This window comes from Diabrotica undecimpunctata, chromosome 8, assembly GCF_040954645.1.
Source record: "Diabrotica undecimpunctata isolate CICGRU chromosome 8, icDiaUnde3, whole genome shotgun sequence".
Classification (NCBI taxonomy): domain Eukaryota; kingdom Metazoa; phylum Arthropoda; class Insecta; order Coleoptera; family Chrysomelidae; genus Diabrotica; species Diabrotica undecimpunctata.
Genome location: NC_092810.1, coordinates 26091003 through 26115362, shown reverse-complemented (window position 1 = coordinate 26115362; position 24360 = coordinate 26091003). Strand labels below are relative to the sequence as shown.

General features: G+C 36.1%; 1 protein-coding gene across 1 annotated transcript; it reads left to right on the top strand.

Annotated features, from left to right (window-relative positions):
• The first annotated feature begins 3082 nt into the window (after window positions 1-3082).
• Window positions 3083-8129, top strand: LOC140448737 (uncharacterized). Its single transcript, XM_072541849.1, has 2 exons — window positions 3083-3758; window positions 8113-8129. Exons 1-2 carry the CDS (start codon window positions 3083-3085, stop codon window positions 8127-8129), a joined length of 693 nt encoding a protein of 230 aa, XP_072397950.1.
• Window positions 8130-24360: the final 16231 nt, after the last annotated feature.

Below are 24360 nucleotides of genomic sequence, written 5' to 3'. Positions count from 1 at the left end.
CATAATACATTCAAATGTATAGATGGCTGAGAAAGTGAGTATATTGAGTGATTTGAATCGACCTCTACAGGATTCTCCCGCCTTTAATCCTAAGATCACACGGACTGCCTTTTTTGGACTATAAAGACAGTTGAGCTATCTACTGCAGCACCCCAGAAGATTACCCCATATCGCATAATAGAATAAAAGTTTGCATAATATACTGATAGTAAAATCCCCTGGTCTAGATAGCTCTTTAACACCCTTAATGAGTAGCAGGTTGTATACAGTTTTTTTGTCGTATTTTGTATTTGTCCCCCCAATTCAGATTCTGGTCAATATGAATACCAAGAAATTTAACTGATCTAGCAGGTTCCGAGTTTTGTGATAGAAAATTAATTGTATCTGGAAACTGCTCTCGTAACTGGCTGGTTCTAAAGTAGACAAAAACTGTTTTATCAGTATTAAGCAACAACCGATTTCCACTGAACCACTGTTCAGCCTTGCTTAGAATTTGCTCTGCCACTGTGAGGAGTGTCTCTAAAGTTTTTTCCCAGAAAAGCACATTTGAGTCATCAGCGAAATTTACAAGGTTTGAGGAACTACTAACCACCGCATTTGGAAGGTCGTTTATGTAGACCAAAAAGAGAAAAAACCCCAGGACACTCTCCTGTCGTATGCCTAATTTTAAATTGATAGGATCAGAGTAAACCTTACATCCCCTTTTCTCCAGGCATACCTTTTGCGACCTATCTGTGAGAAATGATTTTATCCATTTTAATGCCGGTCCCTGTATTCCATAAAGATGTAATTTTTGTAATAAAAGAACATGATCTAGGCTATCGAAAGCCTTAGATAGGTCCAAAAAAGCACCTAGTGTTTTCATCTTTGCCTCCAGTTTTTCTGAAATTTTTGATATAAAATCATAGGTAGCTGTCTCAATAGATCTCCCTGCGAGAAAACCATGCTGTGGACTACTAAGTAAGTTGTTTGTAGTGAAAAAGTTTCGTAGTCTGAAATATATTGCTTTTTCGAATATTTTTTCGATCTTAGTAACATCACCTTTTTTATGTAGTGGCTTCACAATTGCCAGTTTTAAACTTTGAGGAAATTTACCTTGCCTGAAAGAAGCATTAACTATAAAAGAAAGAGGAAGAGAAATCTCTGATGAAACATATTTAATTAAGTTGGTTGGATATTTCATCATAACCAGAGCTATGCTTGTTTTTTAAGTTATTTATTATGTGACTTATTTCTTTCTCTGAAACGGGAGTTAAAAACATGCAATGATTAGTTTGTTCGATATTAATTTGAAAATTTTTTACATGCTTTATTTTCTTTACATCTTCTGGTGCTGCATTTGCCATAAATTGATTTATTTCGTTAGAAAGCACCTGAGGGTCACCCTCTAAACAGAAATTACCTTGATTTTTGGAATTACCCTTAATCTCTTTTACCAATTGCCAACCCATTTTAGTTTTATTTTCGCTATTTTCAATTCGTTCTTTATAACAATTTTTTCGAGATTGAGTGAGTAAAGAATTGTATTTGCGGTTTTCTGTCCTGTAAATATTTTTATAATCAACATTATTGGTAGACAGTGTAAACAAAACATCAAGCCTAGATTTACAATGTTTTATATCATCATTTTTAAAGTACAATTTCTTTAAATCTCCAAATATTGCAAGGCATATCCATTTATGAAAAACCTGAGAAATATGTAGCATATTTATGCATATGAATTTTGCTTATAATCAAGGATCTAATTTTAAATATCATTACCAATATTAAAATTTTTTCTTGATTAATCTAATCTGCTGTAACATCAATAAATACTCGACAAATAGTCTACTGCTTATGTATGACACGACCAATAAACTGTCGTAAACAAGGATTACAGAAGACAAACCAAATTAATAAAAATTAAACTGTTGGACAAGGCATTCACGAGCTACTTGACAATTGCTATGACAGGCTTAAAAGCAGGTGCCGGAGCGTCTGCGAGTTTATGTACACACAAAAGAACATAATAAATTTATAAATAACGATATTACCCTAATCTCGACATATGTTTATGTTAAAATATTCCATTGTATTTTGATTAGGTCGATTTCAATGTTATTTACTTTCTGGCATTCATGAACTTCCAAAATATTTTGAATGATAGCTCAAGAATGGGATGGCTCTGAACTGGAGGATGAAAGTGTCGGATATATTATGATAATTCTGTAATAATAAATAAATTATGATGTGTGTTCTTATATTCAGCTATTTTAGGGCAACAGGGATGGATTTAGTACAGTTTTATTAACTCTTTCAGTCACAATTTATGAATATGTTAGATTGCAATTTTGTCCTTGTGGATGTATATAGTAACATTTTTGATAAAGCTTTGGTCTCATCTAGAATTTTGTACAGAGTGCCCTTTTCGAAATATTTGAACTAAAATATTTGTTGACATCATATGAAGAGAACAGGGAAAAAACTAGATACTATGTCACTTTTTATTGAAAATCTCGGTTTCTTAGAATGACGACCTATATTTTAGAGTACTAAAACTGGAAAGAACTACCTTAGTATGACGTAAAACAAACAATGTCTAAAATATAGCGTACCGAATAAAAACCAGCTTAGTCCAAACGTTCAGGGGAAAAAATTAGCGATGTCATGTAAACAAACCGGTTGAGGCAAAATTCATTTTTAAGAAACGTGACTTAAAAATAGTGATTCGGAGGAGTCCGTTGAGAACAAAATTATGCCTTTATAAAAGGGAAGACTACCGGCCGGATGTCAGAGGTCTCTAAAATATTGAAGTTATCAACTCATGAAGCTGGCTTAAGGGTAGCGGATAGGAACTTCTCTGGATAGTCCTATCAGGGAAAATGAATCAATGCCCTCCGCCGATTTCAGGGGTTTCCTGATCCGGGAAACTAGTACCTGCTTAGGGTCCCTTATACAGGGTCACATATGAAGTCCACAACGGCAGCCACGGCGGAGAAGAATACCTTCGGTACGGCGTGGATGGCGGAAGTGGTAATCCCCTGATTTTAGGGATTGTATAGAATCACTCGCCAATCCGCTCGGCAAGCGTGGCGTTTTAAATATGCTAAAACCTCCCAAGTTGAAGATGTCGAGTATCAATACGAAATTACCCAAGGTGAGTAGAGTTATACACTCAGAATCTCACACTGAGCAATCAGTCAGCCTCATCGATTCTGGGGGAGGCAAATATTCGACTGAATCTAATGAGAAAAACTACCCATCATTACTTCGTATAGACACTTTCAATATAAGAACTATGAGGACCCAAGAACACCTTGACGAACTAGAACAAGAGGTCTCAAATACCAAATGGAATATAATTGGACTGTGCGAAACTCACTTACCAAGAGAAGCATCTACCATCTTAAAATCTGATCAACGGCTATACCAGAAAAACTCCGTAGAAAATCATCACATAGGCGGTGTAGCGTTCCTGATAAACAAACGAGCTTCCTATAAAGTAACGAAGTTCTGTGCAGTATCAAACGGAGTCATATATCTTGTCATCGCTTTGAACAGCAGATACAGCTTACAGATAATACATGGATATGCACCGACAGGAAACTCAACAGACGAGGAAACTGAATCATTTTACGAGGATCTGACAACAGCAAGGAACCAAGAAAAATCACACTTCGTAATAATGACAGGAGATTTTAATGCAAAAATTGGAACAAAAGAAGAGGGCGACACACAATATATCGGTCGCTTTGGGCTGGACAACAGGAACGAAAGGAGTGAGATGTTGTACAACTACTTAAACAACGAAAATTTATTTTGTCTCAAAACTTTCTGTAAAAAATCTAAACAATGTAAATGGACATGGATCAGTCCAGACAAGAAAACTAAGAACGAAATAGACTACATACTCTCCAATAACAAAAACATATGCACCGACGTGACAGTACTAAATAAATTCTATACCGGGAGTGACTATAGATTGGTTAGAGCGAATATGAAAATACAGGCGAGAGTAGAACGAAACAAACTTATTAAACGAGAACGATACCCAACCACCTATGTCCTGTTTCAAAAACAAACGGAATACCAAAAAGACCTAAGCACAAAATTAAATTCAACAGAGACAATGAAACAAATGGATATAAAAGGACTAGCCAATAAAATAAAAGTAACTGTAACAACATTGGTTAAGAAAATATGCTCAAACACGAAAACAGCCAAAACATCTAAACTCCAACCTAATATAATTAAACTACTCCAAGAAAGACGAAACAAAACAGATCGAACTTTGGACAGCTTCAAAAGTTTAAACAAAAACGTGAAGAAATAAATTAGGAACGATCATAGAAACTATACTAACAATCTAATAAAAGATATAATACAAGATAATTGCAATATGAAAGTACTGAAAGCAAAAAACTCAAGTGACAACAAAAATCATAGAAATAAAAAATGAGAAAAACGTCACCGTCCGAGACAGAAAGGAAATAAGCGGGGCCATTGAAAAATTCTACACTAAATTATACTCGGTAAATACACAACCACAGCAACGGCGTACTGAACGAACAATAATTAACACCGGCTCAGAAGGAATACCGGACATAACCGACTATGAAATAAGAATGGCCCTAAATCAACTAAAAACGAATCAATGTCCGGGACAGGATAAAATTACAGTTGAAATGTTGAAAATTGGTGGCAGAAAAATGGAACGGGTATTAAATATTTTATTTAATAAAGTAATTGATGAAGGAACGATTCCTCAAGAATGGTACAACTCTGAAGTCATTCTACTATTCAAGAAAGGAGACAAAGCAAACATCGAGAATTACTGACCAATATCCTTGATATCACATCTGTATAAATTACTAACTAAAATCATAACCAACCGCCTAACACATAAGCTCGATTTCTATCAACCTATCGAGCAGGCTGGATTCAGAAAACATTTTAGTACCATAGACCACTTGCGCACCCTAAGAACACTGATAAAAAAAATGCACCGAGTATAATGTTCCAATTCATATGGCGTTCGTCGATTTCCATAAAGTATTCCATTCCATCGAATTATGGACAGTGCTTGAATCTCTAGAAAATGCACGTATAGATTTAAAATGCACTAACATAATTAAAAACATCGAAACTGTGAAAACGCCACCATGCAGATAAAGCTGGAGGAAAGCACAAAAACTAATCCCATAAGACTACAATGGGGAGTAAGAAAAGGAGACACCATCTCTCCCAAACTATTTACCCTTGCCCTAGAAGAGATTTTAAAGAAAATAGAATGGAACAACAAGGGTATCAACATCAACGGATCATACTTAAACCACTTGAGATTCGCAGATGACATAGTTTAAATAGCCGATAATATCCAAGAACTAAATGATATGTTACAACAATTAAATACAGTTTCAGGAGCGGTAGGCTTAAAAATGAACTACAGTAAAACAAAAATAGTGAGCCGAGACTAGACAAATATAACAATTCAAAATCATACCATAGAAAATGTTGAACATTATGTATATCTAGGTCATGTCATCAAACTAGGAAAACCAAATCAAGATGCTGAAATTAAAAGAAGAACACAACTGGCATGGGGCGCTTTCGGCAAACTAGCATATATCTTGAAAAACACCTTCATTCCTGTAAACTTAAAGAAAAAGGTGTATAACACATGCATACTACCAGTTTATACCTACGGCTTGGAGACAGTAGCCCTTACCAAAAAATCTGCTAAAAATTAGCAACAACGCAAAAAGCAATGGAACGAATCATGCTTGGAATATCACTGAGAGACAAGATTAGAAACACCGAGATAAGACGTAGAACGAAGATTAAGGATATTGTGGAAGAATATGGATAGAAGATACAAGCGCAACGTGTGATAAATTTTAAATTAGGCTTAAAATTTTGACTGATACTGATGAATTTAACCATAAATAAGCAGCCAGTTAAAAGAGTTACGTCCTACAAATATTTAGGGGTTTGCTTCACTGATACTAATGACCAGACAAGAGAAATCAAGAGGCGAATAGAGATAGCGAGACAATCGTTTGTCAAAATGAAAAAGTTCCTATGCAGCCGGGACATAAATATAAACTTAAGAACGAGAATGTTAAGGTGCTATGTTTTCTCCGTTCTGCTGTACGGCATGGAAGCCTGGACACTGAAAAAGATAAACATCAAAAACATTGAGGCATTCGAGATGTGGTGTTACAGGAGAATGTGGAAAATATCACGGACAGAAAGAGTAACAAATCAAGATGTTCTGCTGAAGATGGGGAAGGAATGCGAAGTCATAAAAACCATACAAACGAAAAAACTAGAATATCTGGGCCACATAATGAGAGGAAAAAAGTACTCTCTGCTTAGACTCATAATCCAAGGAAAAATCTCGGGAAAGAGAAATGTGGGACGTAGGAGGATTTCCTGGTTGCGAAATTTAAGGGAGTGGTATGGGTGCAGTTCAATACAGTTGTTCAGAGCTGCAGCCAACAAAGTAAAGACTGCTGTGATGGTAGCCAACCTCTGGTAGGAGACGGTACTGCAAGAAGAAGAAGATGAACTTAGAAAATTTGTAGCATTTTTATTTTCTTTCGTATGTATTGAAATCACCTTGTGTGAGTTTTTCTCCCTAAATCAAGTTATTATTTTTAAAAAGTTTCTAACCGCTTTGTATTTTTTTATGAAAGAAGAGCCTTTCTTTCATCCAGTAGGAAGATTCTTGTAAGCTGCGTCCATTTCAAATAGCTTAAGAACATTCTTGTGTTGTGTTTTTTCAGGAAATCCATGTAAGTACCCCTTTTGATTCATTTTTGTAGTGACCCCATTCCAGTCCCCCTGTCATTCACTTATCTACGACCCAGCTCTTCAAAAAACCCTGAGTAGCCGTTTGCAAACGTTTCGGTTTGTTTTTGCTTACCTTATCTCTAGCCCCGTAATTTCTGTCCCCAATTTTCAACCCCTTATAATGATCCCAATGTGGTAGGCAAAATAATCGTTAAAATTAACTGTTATGAACGATTATCATAAAAGAGCGTTCTATTCAAGGAAAAGCCAAAAAAAATCTGTAAAAAAAGCAACAAAACAGAAGCCATCCGCATTGATTTTTCAAAAAATGTTTTAATTCCGAAAATTCAGTCTACTTTTTATACCTATGAGGGAATGACTAAAGGAGGATCAAAGGAAGTTGCACCTTTTCTTCTCCATTTTATCAATAATTATTTACAAGATCATGTTGAAGAACTGCAAATCTTCTGTGAGTCTGCCGGAGGACAAAATAAAAACTTTACTATTTTCGATTTATTAAATCTCCATTCTTGAGAAATTCTGTTTTGTTCTATTCTTCTTTGGATTAGCTTTAATAGTTGTTTGGCCAGATCTAGTACTTTAGAAGTTCGCTCGGTATTCTGTCCTCTTTTGGTGATTCTCAATTTTTTAATTAGTGTAGGATGTAGAAGGAAATTATACTGAAAATATAGTTTCATTTATTGTAAAACGTTACCATCAAAGTGAATGAATATGGCAAAAAATAATTCACCCCGTATAATCCACCACTTGAGTCATTTATCGCGGATGTAAAAGAGCAAAATAAATCGGAAAGAAAATATTAAGCGTTGCGTAAATAGTAAGTAGAATCGTTGTATGCTTCTCAGTTCATAACGTCCCGTGATGATGTTCTCGGGCTTTGATCTCGAAACACACTTAGCGCCCGCTGAGAGGAACTTGGGGGATGTATTGGGAGTACAAGGGGGTGATAATATAGCTCTGCGCTAAACTCAGCTCTCGAATGAGAGGAAAAATAAATAATGGGTATCGTATATTACTTTTTATTTTACCCGCATATTACTAGTTCTCTGCTGCCTGCTGCCCTGCCACTCAGCCACATCTCTCCATGAGGAAAATTCAGTTAATTCTCAACAGATGATGTTTTTACATGAACTTGGAAGACTGTGGGAGACTTATTATGTTATTTTTCGAAGCCAACTGAATTATAGCCCTTATTTTCCAAAAAAATTTATTTATTACTTCAATTTTCACAAATAAAAAATATACTTTATACCTCAAAAAGGTATTTTATTGATCGTATAATTTATAATATAATTTTAATTAAATTTTTGTGTTTAGGTACCTTAACAATTTGATTGTCTCATATTACAACAAACTGCCGTATAAATAATTATTTTCTTCAAACGTCAAATAATGATGACATTACTTATCTAACTTGATCCTGTCAAAGTTTGATGTCTCCGCCGGCAGCAGTTTTTTTCCCATTTCTTTACGGCGGAGGGAAAAATGTTGTCATGGCAACAATATGAAACATGTCACAAAGCAACAATACAAATGTCGTTAACAACAATTAAACATCATTTTTATTTATAGTAATATTAAAAGTACAATTAGTTAATGAGGCATTTTCAAAATTGAAACCGTGCAAAAATGTTCCCGACTCTTGATACGCATTGGTAATTGTTGATGATACTGATGGTCAAGAACAACTTTCAGCAATCATTCCCGATGTTGGCGAATCATGAGGGTTTAAAATTTTTTGAGCATTATCGTTCTTATTTCTTATTGAATCCTCTATATATCCTTCGGCAACCGTGCTTGATTTCCAGCCCTCATGTCGTTTGAGGCATTCTAGATTTCCGCCTCCATCAATTAAAAGTGTTGCTGAAGTTCATCGTAAAGAGTGACCCGTGTATGCGCTTGCATCGTTTAAATTTAAATAACTAGCTACTTTTTGGGCTACTGCGCTGATCGAATGTATTCCCATGACGCTTCGGTAACACTTTCCATTTTGGTACTTGATAAAAAATCGGTTTTCTGTGAAATTTTCAGGCCGCAGTGATGCATACTTTTTATACAGTTTAATGTAGTTTTGACCAATTATCGTAAAAGATCTAATTTGTCGTGTTTTACTGTCTGGGATTTTGATAATTATTACATTTTCTTTATCCTCAATGTCCACAGTCATTTTTACCATTTCGTCGCATCGACAGGCGCCGGTAACCCCAATTAACAAAACAATCTGAAATATTTTTATAATTTAGTAGAGTAGAGTATACTACATGCTTTGCAATATAATTTTTTTTACCTTTAATCCTAAATACAACTTATCTGACGCTTCAAACAAAAATTTATCAAACTCGTCTTTAGTGAAAACTTTAGACTTCTTTGCAGTATATCCTTCGCTTGTTTTTTTCAGAAAGGCACGTAACTCAAAAAATTTGCTTATATCCACATTTTTTTTTAATAACTAACTCGGATTTTATCATAGAGTATCGTGACCACATTGTAGAAGATTTCCATTTATTTTCATTTTCCATTATATTAAAATATGCCAGTAAAACGTCTTCGGTAACTTGCCGTACTCCTCTTGTATCGCATCACTCTTGGAAGTGCTTGTACGCTAACCGATACTTTATTCCGGACTTGGAGGGTCCCAAATGTGCTACTGCATCATTAGCCGCGGACTCAATTTCGTTTAGGTTTTCCATTTTCGCACTAAATTTGCGCTTGCGGTTGCAACAACAATAAGCTGTCTTTAATAATTGCAAACAACTGTCAAACAACTGTAACCAGGGAGACGCAAATCCCACCGACGACTTAATTATTTTAATTTCTAACATCTAGACGACTTTGATAGTTGTCACAGTTAATTTCGAGTAAAAATAGCGTATGAATTGTACTATTTATGGTTGAAAATTGCTACGTTTGAAGAAAAAATAGTATACTTTATTCGGCAAAGAAGCGACTTTTCTTGACTTGCCCTCTATTACGCGCCTCACTTCGTTCGGCGCGTAATATCGGGCGCGTCAAGAAAAGTCATGCTTCTTCAACTCATAAAGTAATATACTATTAAAATAAGGAAATCATTAATTTTTGTTAGTAGCTTGCAGAAATATTTAACTAAACCATTTTAGGATTCATTTTGTTTCTTTCCTAATACACTATAAAGGTTGTTAGGACTAAGATATTTTTAACTGAATCACTTGAGACTTATAATACCTTGCACTGTAATAAGTCTTCAGTACCGGTCCCAAGGCCAGATAAAGGAGCAGGGTTGAACGACAGGCTCTACTGCGCTTCGCAGTCACTTTGCATTACAGACTCTTATGAAGAACAGTATTGAAAGTCATATATTTGAAACAATTGATATTTTTCTTTTCTAAGAACTGAACATCAGCTTTCGTTGACGTAATACCATCCTTTTGTTTGTCATTTAGCTTATCAGCAGTACTCGAACATTTCAAACATCCGTTTAATTTAAGTTTAAAATATATTCAATCGTAAATTGTTAGAATGTAGAGTTAGCTTAGAAACAATCAAAAATTGATACCGGTACCCACGAAAAATAATTCATTGTGGACCTAATTATAGAATATAAGGTAGAATTGTAAATCTTAATATAAAAGTTATACACCATAAGAATAGTGTTAACCCTCCGTTAGGAACGTGGTCTACAATCGTAGACCACCGCTTTTCAAACACTTGTATATCTCTCTCATTTTTACTTACATGCGCGTGCATCTCAGTAGCTGTTGCTAACGTGCGTCTTATTCTAATTTATGGTTTTATTTGTGTTCGGCACTTCAGTTGAGTATTTTGTCAAGCATAGAACAGTACTGGTCTACGATTGTAGACCACGTGTCCACTGACGTTACAACATCTGGCTACATTGCAGATATTTGATTCTATGTTTTCAAAGCTCAAGGTAACTTTTATTTATTTCCATTTGGTACACTTGTAGTTACTGTGATATATTTTAGATAATAATATGTCTGATAATAATAAAAGACGGGTGGAACGAAGCAACGACCCGGAAGTTTGGTCTCGATGGTTTGAGGAGATATCAAGTGGGGAAGAAGAAGACCACCATACGTTTACCATACCAATACGTCTCCGAACATCTGCTTCACAGTTACCATCGTTAGTTTTACTAGATCCGAGATAGACAAAACTGTCCACTATCTGGTATTCATGTTAGTCAGTTGAATAGTGTGCAATCTGTTGACTACCATTATTTTTGTCTTAGCTTTATTGATTTTCGGACCAACTTTATTGCTTTCGTACTCAACTCTTCGCAGGAGATTAAACATTTATTACTCATTTGGTGCTATAAGTGTAGTGTCATCAGCAAATCTTAAATTAGAGATTTTCCTACCAGCTACTGTTACTACAGCGGTCCATCCATCTAAAGCCATCGTCATGACATGTTCACCCTAAATGTTGAATAAGTCTGGATAAATTGTGATTTGGTCGTACTGTTGCTATATTGTATCTTTGGGCTTTTGAGCAGCGTTCCCATTGCTCGTTTTTATTTCTTCTTACAAATGCATGTGTTTCATTTCTTATTCTCTTGTAATCTTGGTAATGTACATGTACTTCAGGTAAGCTTTTTACATTTCCTTCCATTTTCTTTCACCTCTGTACAGAACCAGTCAGTTTTTCACTTTGGGAGAGAATTGCTTGTCTTTATTTTTCTTTTGCCCACAGCTTCTTTAGCTGAGTTTAAGATGTTTGCTTCAATATTCGCCCAGCTTTCCGGGACTCCATCGCATTTTGTGGTGTATTCTGCAATTTTATTTTTGTGAGCTGTATGTGTTTTCATTCGGACTTTGCATAATAATAGCTTATTATGCTTTCGATCTCTGGCGCTGTTAGTGCCCTTGGATCCAAAATTTGGCAAAGAAGTATCTCTCTATTTGAAAGAATATAGTCAATCATAAATCTTTGTACTATTTGTGCTGTGTTTCAAATTTGAGAGCAAAAAGACTGATTCGGGAAAGCTCTAAAATGGGACTGAAAGTTAATATTAATAAATCCATGTACATGGAAATCTCGAGCAAAAAAGGAATAAACGCCAGGGTCTCCCATAAATTGGAGCGGGAGGATGGATCAGTTGTAGAATTCGAGGAGGTGGATGAATATATGTACTTAGGTACTCTTATTGATCAGAAATGTAAGGAAGAAACTGAAATCAACCTAAGACTGACCAATAGCAACAGATGTGCTGGAGCCATGAGCAAAATAATTAAGGTCAAAGATATATCTCGCTATACAAAAACTATAATTAGACCCACAATGCTATACGCTACCGAGACATGGACTATGAACAAAACCATACAGAACAGATTGGAAGCATGGGAAAGAAAGATAATTCGCAGAATCTTCGCAGGTGGAACAGTAGTAGAGGGAGAATGGAGAAGACGAACTAACGCAGAACTGTACCAATTGTATGCTAACTCTACAATAACAAAAGTGGTGAAAAAACGTAGACTAGAATGGCTCGGACATCTAGAAAGAATGCAAGGTAATAGACTAGAAGAATATTGTTTGGAGCGTACCTAAGGGCAAAAAAAGAGAGGAAGACCAAGAAAGAAATGGAGAGATGTATTGATGGAAGATGTCAGTGATATGGGAATGAGAGATTGGAAGCTGATAGCTAAGAACAGAAAACGATGGAAATTATCCATCCAGCAATGGGACTAAAAGACCTGTTAATGCTATACATACATACATAAATCTTTGTCCTCTGGTATTTTTAAAGGTAAACTTGTGTTGTTCTTTGTGAGGGAAAATAGAATTATTAATACGAAGATTTCTCTTGTATTGACATCTCTGTGTTCTCTTCTTCTTCTTCTTCTTCTTCTTTGGCTTTTCCCATTATCAGTACGCCGTTTTCGTCCTCCACAGCAGGTCTTCCTCTCCGTCTTCTTCCCGGCGGGTCCCAGTTTAATATTCTTTTCGGCTACTTATGCTCTGGCATTCTTTGTACATGCCCGTACCACTGCAGCTCTGTTTTTCAACTTTTTTGTAATTGAGCATTTTACTTCCATTCTGTTCCATGTTTACTCCGTTCTTATTCTATCCGCTCTTGTGATTTGTAGCCATCTTCTCATAAAGTCCAGTTCAACTGTTCTTATTTTATTTCGTATTGTTGTTGTCATTGGCCATATTTCCGCTCCATATAGGGTAATATTCATCACTATGCTTTGAAAGATCCTCTTTTTGTTTTCTTTGGTTAGAGTGTTGTTCCATATCACTCCATGAAGTGCTCTTGTGGCTTGTTTTCCCCGTGCTATTTTCATTTCTATATCTTTCATACAAGTACCATCTCGGCTAATCATTGACCCTTCTCTGTGTTCTCGGGTGCATAAATTGCTATCATATTTAAGTCATTGATATCTAGTTTAATATTAATGCAAACTATTCCTTTTGTGACATATTTACAGCCGTCTTCTTGGTGTGCAAGTTTCTGGTCTAGGAATAGGGTGACTCCTTCTTGGACTCTGGTTTCTTTTGCAACACCACTGTAGAACATTAAGTAGTTATCTAACATAATTGTCTCAAATGAGTTGATTTAAGCGTATCTAACCAATATTTGCTTTATTTGTTTAATATTAACAATATTTTTTTTTTTCTTTGAACCCACCCATTTATAGACTATTACAAACAATTATCCGTCTTTTTAATTCTTTTAATTATTTGAAATTTCCTTATAAATTATAATGCATGGTTTGGCGTTCTGTCTAAAACGAAATTACAAGGATCGCCACTCACAAATTGAACACCGTATTACGCACCGTCAATAGGTTATAAATAAAATAATAACAGAGGCCCTTGATCGGCGCCCTGAGGTATTCCCTCACCGTTTAGCACTAATTTAAAAATCCAAACAAAAATTAACGACCTTTCTTCGAGCCAATATATTTTCCTTTTGGAGGGGTAATTACAGTAATCTAATAAGTATATCCTTGTTATTAGTGGTGCTTCCACACGCCCACCGATTCACCGATCATTTTTTCTTTTTTCTCTTCTTCTGCCGTTTCTCTCTTAAGCATTCCTATGAGAAGCAGCCACGACTTAAGCATGAGCGTAGATCACTACATTGTTCGAGGAATATTTCTTGTTATATTTAATTTTGAATTTAAAATATTTGCATAAAGGTTTTCAATTTTTCAATTTAAAATGTTTCAATATAAATAAAATAAATTAAATTTTTTTTTATTATTTTTAAGGAATTGGACCTATAGTTTGTTCATTCTTAAGTATGCTTTTCTGCGATTTATATTGATGTTTAAATAACCACATTTTGGAAGGTCTTCTCAATGGTCGATAACTAGTGGGTTCGTCTTAAAATACTATTCGTACCGATATATTTTTATCCATTCTTCTTACACATTCATATCAAAAATGAAGTCGTTGTCTCCCCATCTAACTATGTCATATATTTCAGATATTTTTCTTCTCCGTTCTTACTCCGGAGTATCACCTCCTAGTATCTTACCCTCTATCACTCTTAAAGACTTCTATCGCAACTTGTAATGATGTGCTGAACGTTCAACCGTGGGAGTGTCGATAATCACGCATCAATTTCCACGACGAGACGACGAGGTGAGGTTCGGAGCGGCTATTTAAGGCGAGCGACTGGCGGAATTAAGAGAGTCTTGTGGCTAACGCTCTAGGCTCCCTGGCTTGCTAGTGTATTGAATCTGTGAGCCGACCCAGACAGACAGACTTCCGTAGTGAGGATTATACTCTGTCCTCAATCAAGCAGAATCCGTGGGTATTGTGCATTGAACGTTACCGTCAAGCGTGGATCTGCACAACCGAATATTTCGATTGCGAGTGCGTTTGGCGCTTCCGCTGGATTGAGGTGGAAGCGAGTATAAGTCTGCGTGCGATTGAATTCGCGTATTCCATTTTTTTTAGTAATAATAATTTTTCTTTTACAGGCGTCCGCCGGGGAATTCACTCTCGCGGGATCCAGACGGGGACATAGAATACATTTTATTTTTATTTTTGTATATACGTTGAAATTAATAGATTTATTTTTATTACAACCTGTGTTTTACTGAGTCTGTCGCTTCGAAAGAGCTACCCGTTACAAACTGGCGCCCGACCAGGGCACCAGTTAAGCATAAGTTCTATGAGATTGGCTTCTACAAAAAATTCGTTAATGCTTGGTGCCAAAGTTATCGCAAAGAATTGCGTTGAGAATTTAAAACTCGACGTTTCGACAACCATTTTGGAGCCATTATCAAGAGGGGTATGGTTCCGTTCCAGTTCGGGGTCTCAATCTGCGTACTCCCCTCATTCGTCACATACCATTATCTTGTTCTCCACAAATACGAGAACCCTCAAATGGAACTGAGGTCTCAATCTGCCTACTCCTCAGTATCGAGTGACGATCGGGCTTACTCTGTGGCGCTGCTTTTATAATCTTGGTAGGCGCGGGAACGGTATGCTCGGAAATGGTCTGAGCGGGATCGGTTGTGGCGGGGGGTAGCTGAAGTAGGGGTCGCAATGTTGCCGGCAGTCTTTTAGCGCCATGTCGCGTGTTTAAGCTGTTAGGGCGTTTTTCAATTTAGATGGCTTCTATATAATAATTCTCGATTTTAAGGAGCGGATATAATCGATGGTTTTTGCTTTTTTGAAATCTATTTTGTGACTTGTTTGAATATGATATTGGGCCAGGACTGAAGTAGTATCGGAATGTTTTACAGATATAGAATGTTCGTAAATAAATTTGTGGATTCGTTGGTTTGTCTGGCCTATCTATATACGTGGGCAACTGAAACAAGGTGTCTCGTAGACACCATGGCTTTCATTGGGGATTTGGTCTTTTACGGATCTGACGAGGTTGGACAACTTGGAGTGAGTAGTGAAAATGGTTTTGATGTTTAGAGGGTTGAGAGTTCTAGTAATCTGGAGATCAGGATCTGGAATGAATGGCAAAGACGTTTCAAACTCAACTTCCGTCGTGAATTGAATACTGAGATGTGTTCCATTCAGGTGGGAGAGGAAAAGATCGAATGTGTCTTTACTATGGGGTCAAATAACAAAGGTATCATCAACATACCGTAACCAACAGGTGGATTTGAGATTTGGTAAAGGCAGGGCTGTTGTTTCAAAATGTTCCATGTAGATATCAGCTATAATAGGAGAGAGAGGGTGATCCCATTGGAGCATCTTTGATTTGATGATAGAAATAATTTTGGAATGAAAAGTATGTATTAAACATCGAATAAACATCGGAACCGTACCATCGATGGCAATACAACATCGAGCCTAAATATCGATGTTTTCCAACACCATTGCTGACCTTGAACTCGATACAACAGACAACAGAATTAAAATTATGTCAAAATGTTATTATTTTTACAATGTCAAAATTTCTTGGACCTTACCTCGCAAAAACAACTAAAACGGTTTATTTATTTCTTTATTAAAATTCCTTTAGTTATAAGTTTCTCTAATAGAGGGTTATGATCGCAGGTTAGGCAACTTTTGTTGCACACTCTCACTGTTGACGTCAAACGTCAACAAGTCCCGTATGATTCAATTGCTTTGCACGTTGTAGTCAGAGTTATCCAAAAATGAATCGATTTTTAATTAGGAGTGAATTACTTAGTTTTAGTGCGAGTACCAGTTGAAGTGAACGCAATATACATCAAACAGATTGCCAATAGTGATTGTGTAAAGGGAATTGTTCGTCAGTACAATGAAAACTATTAATCGTTCGATTTCACGTCATGTGGTGGTGAACAGCCTAAACCTCGATGCTTGATATGTAGCGAACAGCTGTCCAACGAAGCCATGGTGCCCAGTAAGTTAAAAAGACACCTCACAAACCATTCATTTGTGGCTGAAGACCCTATTGAATATTTTAAAAGGCTCTTGTTAAATCAGTCTAATCAGGTATCCACTTTTAAAAATTTTCATCTGTGTCGGATAAAGTACAAGAAGCCAGTTACGCTGTGGCTGAGTTGATTGCAAAAAATATGAAATCCCATACAAATACCGAGACGACTGTTTTACCAGCAGGCTATTTGGTGAAGAATCCCAAGTAAATGAAAAACTCTAAACAGCTGAATTTTTTTGCGCTTCAAGTAAACGAATCTACAGATATAACTAGGAAACCCCAGGTTATTGCCTTCGTTACATTTCCCTGCGAATCTAACGTAATTAAACAGTTTTTATTTCGTAAAGACCTCCCTGAAAATACAACTATTTTTTCTAGAGGACTAAACATTGTTCAATTAGTGAACAGGTATTTTATACTGCTGGTTTGTCTTAGCTGTCTTGTTTGAGTGTTTGCACAAAGGGTTGCCCTGCGATGGTAGGACACTTAACTGGGTTTTTGGCTGTAGTCTAAAAGAAAAATCTATTATTTTTACACAGAGAAGCACTTGTTGCTCAGCCATTAATGCCTGATTTGAATGACGTTTCGCATGCTGTTGTGAAAATAATAAACTACATTAAAAGTAAGCCTTTAACAACGAGATTATTTAACAGTTTGTGTTCTACTTGTCCTTCAGAGATTCTATGAACTTAAAGAGGAGCTGTTAGTATTTTTTACTTGTGAACAGTCTGAATATGCCAATTTCCTTAGTGATGACAAACAACCTGATGCACCAAAGTTGCGTTTTGGCATATATTTTTGGGAAATTGTATTTTTTATATAAGGGCATGCAGAGAAAGCAAGAAAACATCCTCACCTCTACTGGTAAAATCAGTTTCTTCCAGCAACAGCTTTGACTGTGGATAAAGAAAGTTGAAAATCAAGCCACGTGGGACATGTTTCAGTTAACAAGCAATTGTAATGTAGAACTAAATCTGTCAGACCTTTTTTTGAAAAGTCTTAGTAAGCTGAATGACAATATCAAAAAGTATTTTTTCTCCCTCGATACGTCATCAATGGACTGGGTCCGAAATGCATACATCGAGTCGGCTTATGACACGGCCTTGTTCACTACTGATAAAGAGGGTGAACTGATAGATATAAAAAACAACCGTGGACTTAAACTAAAGTACAGTAGACTGGTTGAAGAAGCAGAGGCTCAGTAAAAACTGAAGAAAATCAAAGTTCATGTAAATGTTGCATCATTTTGGATTCCTCTCCTTTAATGAATATCCAATAGTCACACACAAAGCTATGAATGCAGTAATAGCGTTTTCAACTTTTTATATCTGTGACTCTGCTTTCTGGTCGATGAACGCCATTAAGAACAAAAATCGTTCACAGCTAAAATCTTTAGAGGACGACTTGAGGGTGTGCTTGTCTACAATACGTCCTAAAAAGGATTTAATAATGAAGGGTCTTCTTCTTCTTAAAGCTCCGTCTCCTATCGGAGGTTGGATATCATAACGGCTATGGTCACTTTGTTGGCTGCTGCTCTGAAAAGTTGTAGTGAACTACAGTTAAACCATTCTCTAAGGTTCCTCAGCCAGGAGATGCGTCTTCTTCCTTTGCTTCTTCTTCCTTGGATCCTTCCTTGCATAATAATTCTCAGCAGCTCATATTTTTCTCCTCTGGTTATGTGACCCAAATACTCTAGTTTTCTTCTTTTTATGCTGTTCATAATTTCTAACTCCTTATTTAGACGTCGTAGTACCTCAGCGTTGGTAATCCTTTGAACCCACTGAATTTTTAATATTCTTTTGTAACACCACATTTCGAACGCTTCTATTTTTCTTCATTTGTGTGTTTCTTCAATGTCCAAGCTTCCATTCCGTATAGTAACATAGAAAATATGTAACATCTTAGAGCCCTCAATCTGAGATGCAACTGAAGGTCTCTGTTGGTAAGCATTGTCTTCATTTTCACAAATGCTTGCCTTGCAGTTTCAATTCGGACTTTGATTTCTCTGCTTTGGTCATTTTTGTCATAAACCCAGGTTCCCAGATATTTGTATGTCTCTACTTTTTCTATTTGGGTTTGCTCTATCATTAATATTTCATTTCCATGTTGCGTTTTTGAGACAATCATAAATTTAGTTTTTCTCTTATTTATTTTTAGTCCGTATCTAATGCAATAATCGTTAATTCTATTTACCAATTCTTGTAGCGATTCCAGGGTGTCTGCCATTATAACGGTGTCATTAGCGAATCTTATGTTATTTACTATTCTTCCGTTTACAGAGATTCCATCACCCAGATCCGCTATCGCTTCCTGGAATATGGCTTCACTGTACACGTTAAATAGTAATGGTGACAGAACACAGCCCTGTCTTACTCCTCTCTTTATATCTATATTTTCGGACTTTTGTTCTTCTATCTTTATATTTGCCTTTTGATTGCAATACAGATTGATAATGATTCGTTAGTCTCGTCTGTCTATATCTTTGTTTCTCAGTACTTCTATTAGTTTTTCATGTAGGACCCTGTCGAACGCCTTCTCGAAGTCGATGAAACAGGAATAAATATGTAGGTTCATATCTAAGCATCTTTGAGAGGGGACATTAAAAGCAAACAATGCCTCTCTCGTTCCCAGTCCCTTGCGGAACCCAAACTGAGTATCATCCATATCATCTTCTAGTTTTCTATATAATTTTCCATGAATCACCTTTAGAAATATTTTGAGGGTATGGCTTATTAGTGATATTGTCCTATAGTCTGAACAATCTTTGGCATATACTGTTTTTGGTATTGCTACAAAGGTGGACCCCAACTATTCCTGTGGGATTTTTCCAGTTTTATATACTTCATTAAATAGGTTCAGAAGTACAGGCAGAGTTTCATCGCCTAGACATTTCAGTAGTTCCGCAGGTATTTCGTCTGGACCTACAGTTTTTCCGTTTTATATTGCTTGTTCGATTTCCTCTATTATGATCTCTGGCCCCGTTTTGCTGTCGATTTCTTCCGGTTCTTGTCGATTATCCTCAAACAGATCTGTTATGTATGTCTTCCATTTTTTTAATTTTTTTTTAATTTCTATAATGATTTTTCCATTTGCGTCTTTCAGAAGGGCATCTTTCTTTTTTCTCAGTGTATTTGTCATTTCCTTTATTTTCTTCTGCATGTTAAAGCTATCAAACTGTTTAGCATATGCCTCTATTTCACAGCATTGATTAGCAAGCCAGGTGGATTTGGCCTCTTTTATTTTCTTTCCTATCAATCTCTGTACTTCCTTGTATTTTGCCTTACTCCTGCCTTTATGTTTCCTCCTTTCCTCCATTAGATCTAAGATTTCTGAAGTCATCCATCTCTGTTTTTTTCTTATTTTTGTCTGCAGTAGCTTTTCTCCTGCCTTTATTAAAGTTTCCTCTACCATGTTCCATTTGTCATTAACATCTGTTGTTTTTATCACGTCTTGTTTGATTTTCTTTAAGTTATCTAGAGCTATGAAGGGTCACCAAGCATAAATATCGCATTAGATATGGTGTCCCTATTTTTAATTAGACGGACATTCTGTTTTATACTCCATTATTTTTTATTATCAACTCGTCTCTTTTAACACAAAATAAATGCTTGTAAGTGCATTAAAATTTTGTTTTCCTAATTTTCCTAATTAGTTTCCATAATTAGCACAGCATTAACTCAATGAATTCTGTTTTAAATTATATTTTTAAAGAAAGTAACATAGTAAAAAAATCACATAACAATACATTGTGATTATACTCATTGTAGAGATTATTTACCCAAGTGTGCCCAAGTGTGCCCAAATCTAAGAACACTATCAAAACGGTTTGGAATACTGAGAATGTCTTTTAGGTTCCCTTTTAGGCTGTACTTGTTTCTGGAAGAATCATACTGGCAGCAGTCCACTATCCCGTGTTTGATGGAAAGGACGCTATTACAGTAGTGGCATACTGGAGGGTTTTCTGATGCCATAAGGTATCCATGTGTGAGACGTGTGTGCCCTATTCGTAGTCGGTGAATAACTGATTTTTCTTTTCTGTTCATAGCGGAGATATTGACGCGAGATAAGTTGGGTTGAACGTCATGCAGCTTAGTTTTTATTTTACTCCATAGGTCCGCCCATGAGCTGGGCATTTTGTTTTATCAATATTTTAAGATCCGTATGGATTTGGACCTCTTTGAAGGCTATGTCAGAAGAACATGCTGCTTTAGCGGCTTGGTCTGCTTTTTCGTTTTCCAATATACCAACATGAGATGGAGTCCAGATCATTATGTCTTTTATGTTAGCAGAATATAGTTGGTTACAGATGGAGTGGATTTTCTGGACTAGTGGGTTTTTCGAGAAAATGCATCTTATGGAATAAATCGAGGAAAGAGTGCAAATGGCGATTTTTATGCTTTCATTTGAAGTAGGATGGATTGGAGTCTTTAATGCTTGGAGTATTCCATATAATTCCGCGGTATAGATACTACAACTTTTAGGCAATCGCACAGAGCTTATTGTCGTCGTCAGTGTGGAGACAGCGGAGCCACAACAGTCTTCATTCTTGGACGCATCGGTGTATAAAATTTCATCAAATTGTGTTAAGGATGTTGTGGAAGGATTTTCTAAGAATTGAGTTTGGGGTTTCTGTTTTGTCGAATCTGCATAAATCAGTATTGAATATTGGAAGATTCTGCATCCATGGAGCTGTCTTGGGGGTATAAATAGAAGTAGTATTGGAAAGGTTGATGGAATCTAATAAAGGAGATAATATTTGTGGTAATGTAAGAGACTGATTGGAAGTGTTTGCTGGGGGAGGTTCTATGGGATTGATTAGATTTATTACCGGGTTACTTAAACCCAGATTTTAAAAGTCAGATCAATTGTATATCTACCTTTTCTAAACTCTCCCTGATATTCACCTTTTACTTCAGATTCATACTTGGTTAGCCTGTTTCTTATTAATAAAGCAAATATCTTAGATGTTACATCTAATAGAACAATTCCTCTATAATTTTGCATAGTATTTTATCTCACTTTTTGCGGATCGGGCATATAGATACATTTTTTCAACCTTGTGGCAATTTCTCATTTTTTCAAATTCCTTTTATTAGGTTGTTTAGTCGTTTGAGTAATAGATGCTCACTTTCCTTGAATATTTCTGCTGCAATACCGTTTTCTCCTGTTGACTCTTGTTATTCTTCAGCTGCTCTATTATTTCCTCTATCTCTTGATTTGATGGTTCGTTTATTTCGGCCTCATTGTTGTTTTAATCCCATCCGGTTTGAAATTGTTTTTCATTGGTATTTTCATCTTTAACTTATAAATAAACTTCTACTTGCTATGGTAGAATTTCGCATTCCGTTTGATCTTGTCCGGTTAACTGAACTTACACTCACAGGTGCAGAGAGCATGGTAAAAATCCAAAACGATCTCTCAAGACCTTTCCATTGCAAAAATGGACTAAGATAGGGTGATGGACTACCATGTCTCTTATTTAACCTGGCATTAGAAAAAATAATTCGAGAGTCGCAGATTACTACGAATGGTACTATCTTTAACAAATCAGTACAAATTGTCGGATACGCAGATGACATAGACATCATAGGTAGGTCCACAGAATCTCTGACTGAAGCATTTCGGTCGTTAAGAGCATCTGCACACAGAATGGGACTAAATATAAATGTTCAAAAGACCAAATATATGTGTTGCACTAGGTCAAGCAACCCGACACCTACACGAATAATAATTGATGACCTAGAACTGGAAGGTGTTGACACCTTCATATACTTAGGGTCGCTGCTAACCAAAGATAATAACGTCAGTGAAGAAATCAAAAGAAGAATAGTGCTCGTCAACAAGTGTTACTATGGCTTAAGAAGACAGATGGCCTCAAAAATGCCTAGAAAAATTAAACTGACTGTATACAAAACACTAATAAGACCAGTGCTAACATATGGTTCAGAAACTTGGACACTAACACAGAATGACCAAGAATTGCTCAAACGTTTTGAGCGAAAAATACTAAGACGAATATATGGAGGCATAAAAGAACAAGGTTTGTGGCGTAGGTGTTACAATTTTGAGTTGTATAGAAGATTTGGAGAACCTGACGTTGTAAAATTCATTACGGTAGCACGCCTCAGATGGATAGGTCATGTAATCAGAGGAAGATGCCATAGTCAGAAAAGTTTTTGACCGAAGAGGGCCGATCGGACAACAAAGAAGAGGAAGACCGAGACCGAGGTACCAAGACAACCTAGAAAATGATTTGAAGTCTATCGGAATTAGAGCATGGAGAAGAGTTGCCAGATACAGGGGCGAATGGAGGATTGTTCTGAAGAAGACTTTGGCTCATAAAGAGCTGTAACGCCACTGATGATGATGATGATGATGATGATGATGATTTTCATCTTTAGCAGTTCCACAAAGTATTCCACCCACCTTTCTATTTTTCTTGGTAAATCACCTATTCGTGCCTTCTTTACTGCTGTATAAGCTTGCGATTCAGGGACCCCTAGCTTTATTGACTTTGACCTCTTGGTAAAAATTCTTAATATCGATGTTTATCATAAGATTTTCCATATTTTTTAACTTCATTTCCCAGTATTCTCGTTTCTTTTTTCTGCAGGTCTACTTTGCTTTTTTCTATGCCGCTTCATAACTCTTCCCCGGTTCTGTTGTATTCAGCAAAAGGATTTTTTTAACCAAAGATTAATCCTTTAGCTAAATCTTACCTAAAGGATTTTGAACAATTGATTATACAATCGACCGTTGTACTTGTATGTAATCCACGTTTTAGTACAGCAAGACCTTTATGTACTTTTCAGTTCCCCGCCCCTGGACGGGGATAAATTGAAACGCAAGAGAGACCATAAATAATACGCGGAATTTCAGACAACACGATCCTCATCTTATTATAATAAATACAAAAGCTTGTCTCGACTCATAAATTCATTAGGAGAGAAAGAGATGGGTAGACGGGACTACAACAAAACGACGCCGGGTTTGTAGTTACTATGATTTGGTACATGGATGGCATGCTTCGGTTGAAAAGTTTCTTTTATTTTGAAAATAAATCAGATTTTGTAATAAAGAATGAGGGATATCGTATAATATTTTTGCCATAGGTTTGTTATCGAGAAAACATTTTTACAGTATTATACGAGTGAAAAGCGTTAATGCTTGATCAGGATATTTCTCTATAATTTACTATTTTCATTGGTAATTAACCAAAATCTTTTTTTGAAAATTCCAAATTGGCAATCTAAATGTAAAATAAACTTATTTTATACTAAAATTGTGGTTTATTCCCAGTAAAAATAGTAAATTGTATTAGGATGCCACAAGAGAATATCTTTAAAACAATATTTGCATATTTCTCGTTAAGGATGTGGTATACTTTTGCTATCCTTCTTTTACAAACCCCATAATCCATCCCCAATTTAAGATAATCAAAGAATTTATTTTTATTTAGAACTACCGCATCAACCAATACCCATAAAAGGTTATTAGTGAATATACAATACATATACATCATACGTTATATTGCACATATAAATTATAGTATAATAATAAACTAGGTGGAGTAGTAGAGAGTTCACAGACGGAATGACATTAACTCGGATCACTTCTTCGTCGTTTCAAAAATAACACTTAACAATATAAGATACCCTGGAGCTGATATACATAGCGATCACAATCCAGTTATAATGGATTTTAGATTAAAAAGATTTCTCAAA

Bases quoted from the DNA above. Each gene is read 5' to 3' on its own strand.
- LOC140448737 (XM_072541849.1), top strand. From the start codon at position 3,083: ATGCTAAAACCTCCCAAGTTGAAGATGTCGAGTATCAATACGAAATTA.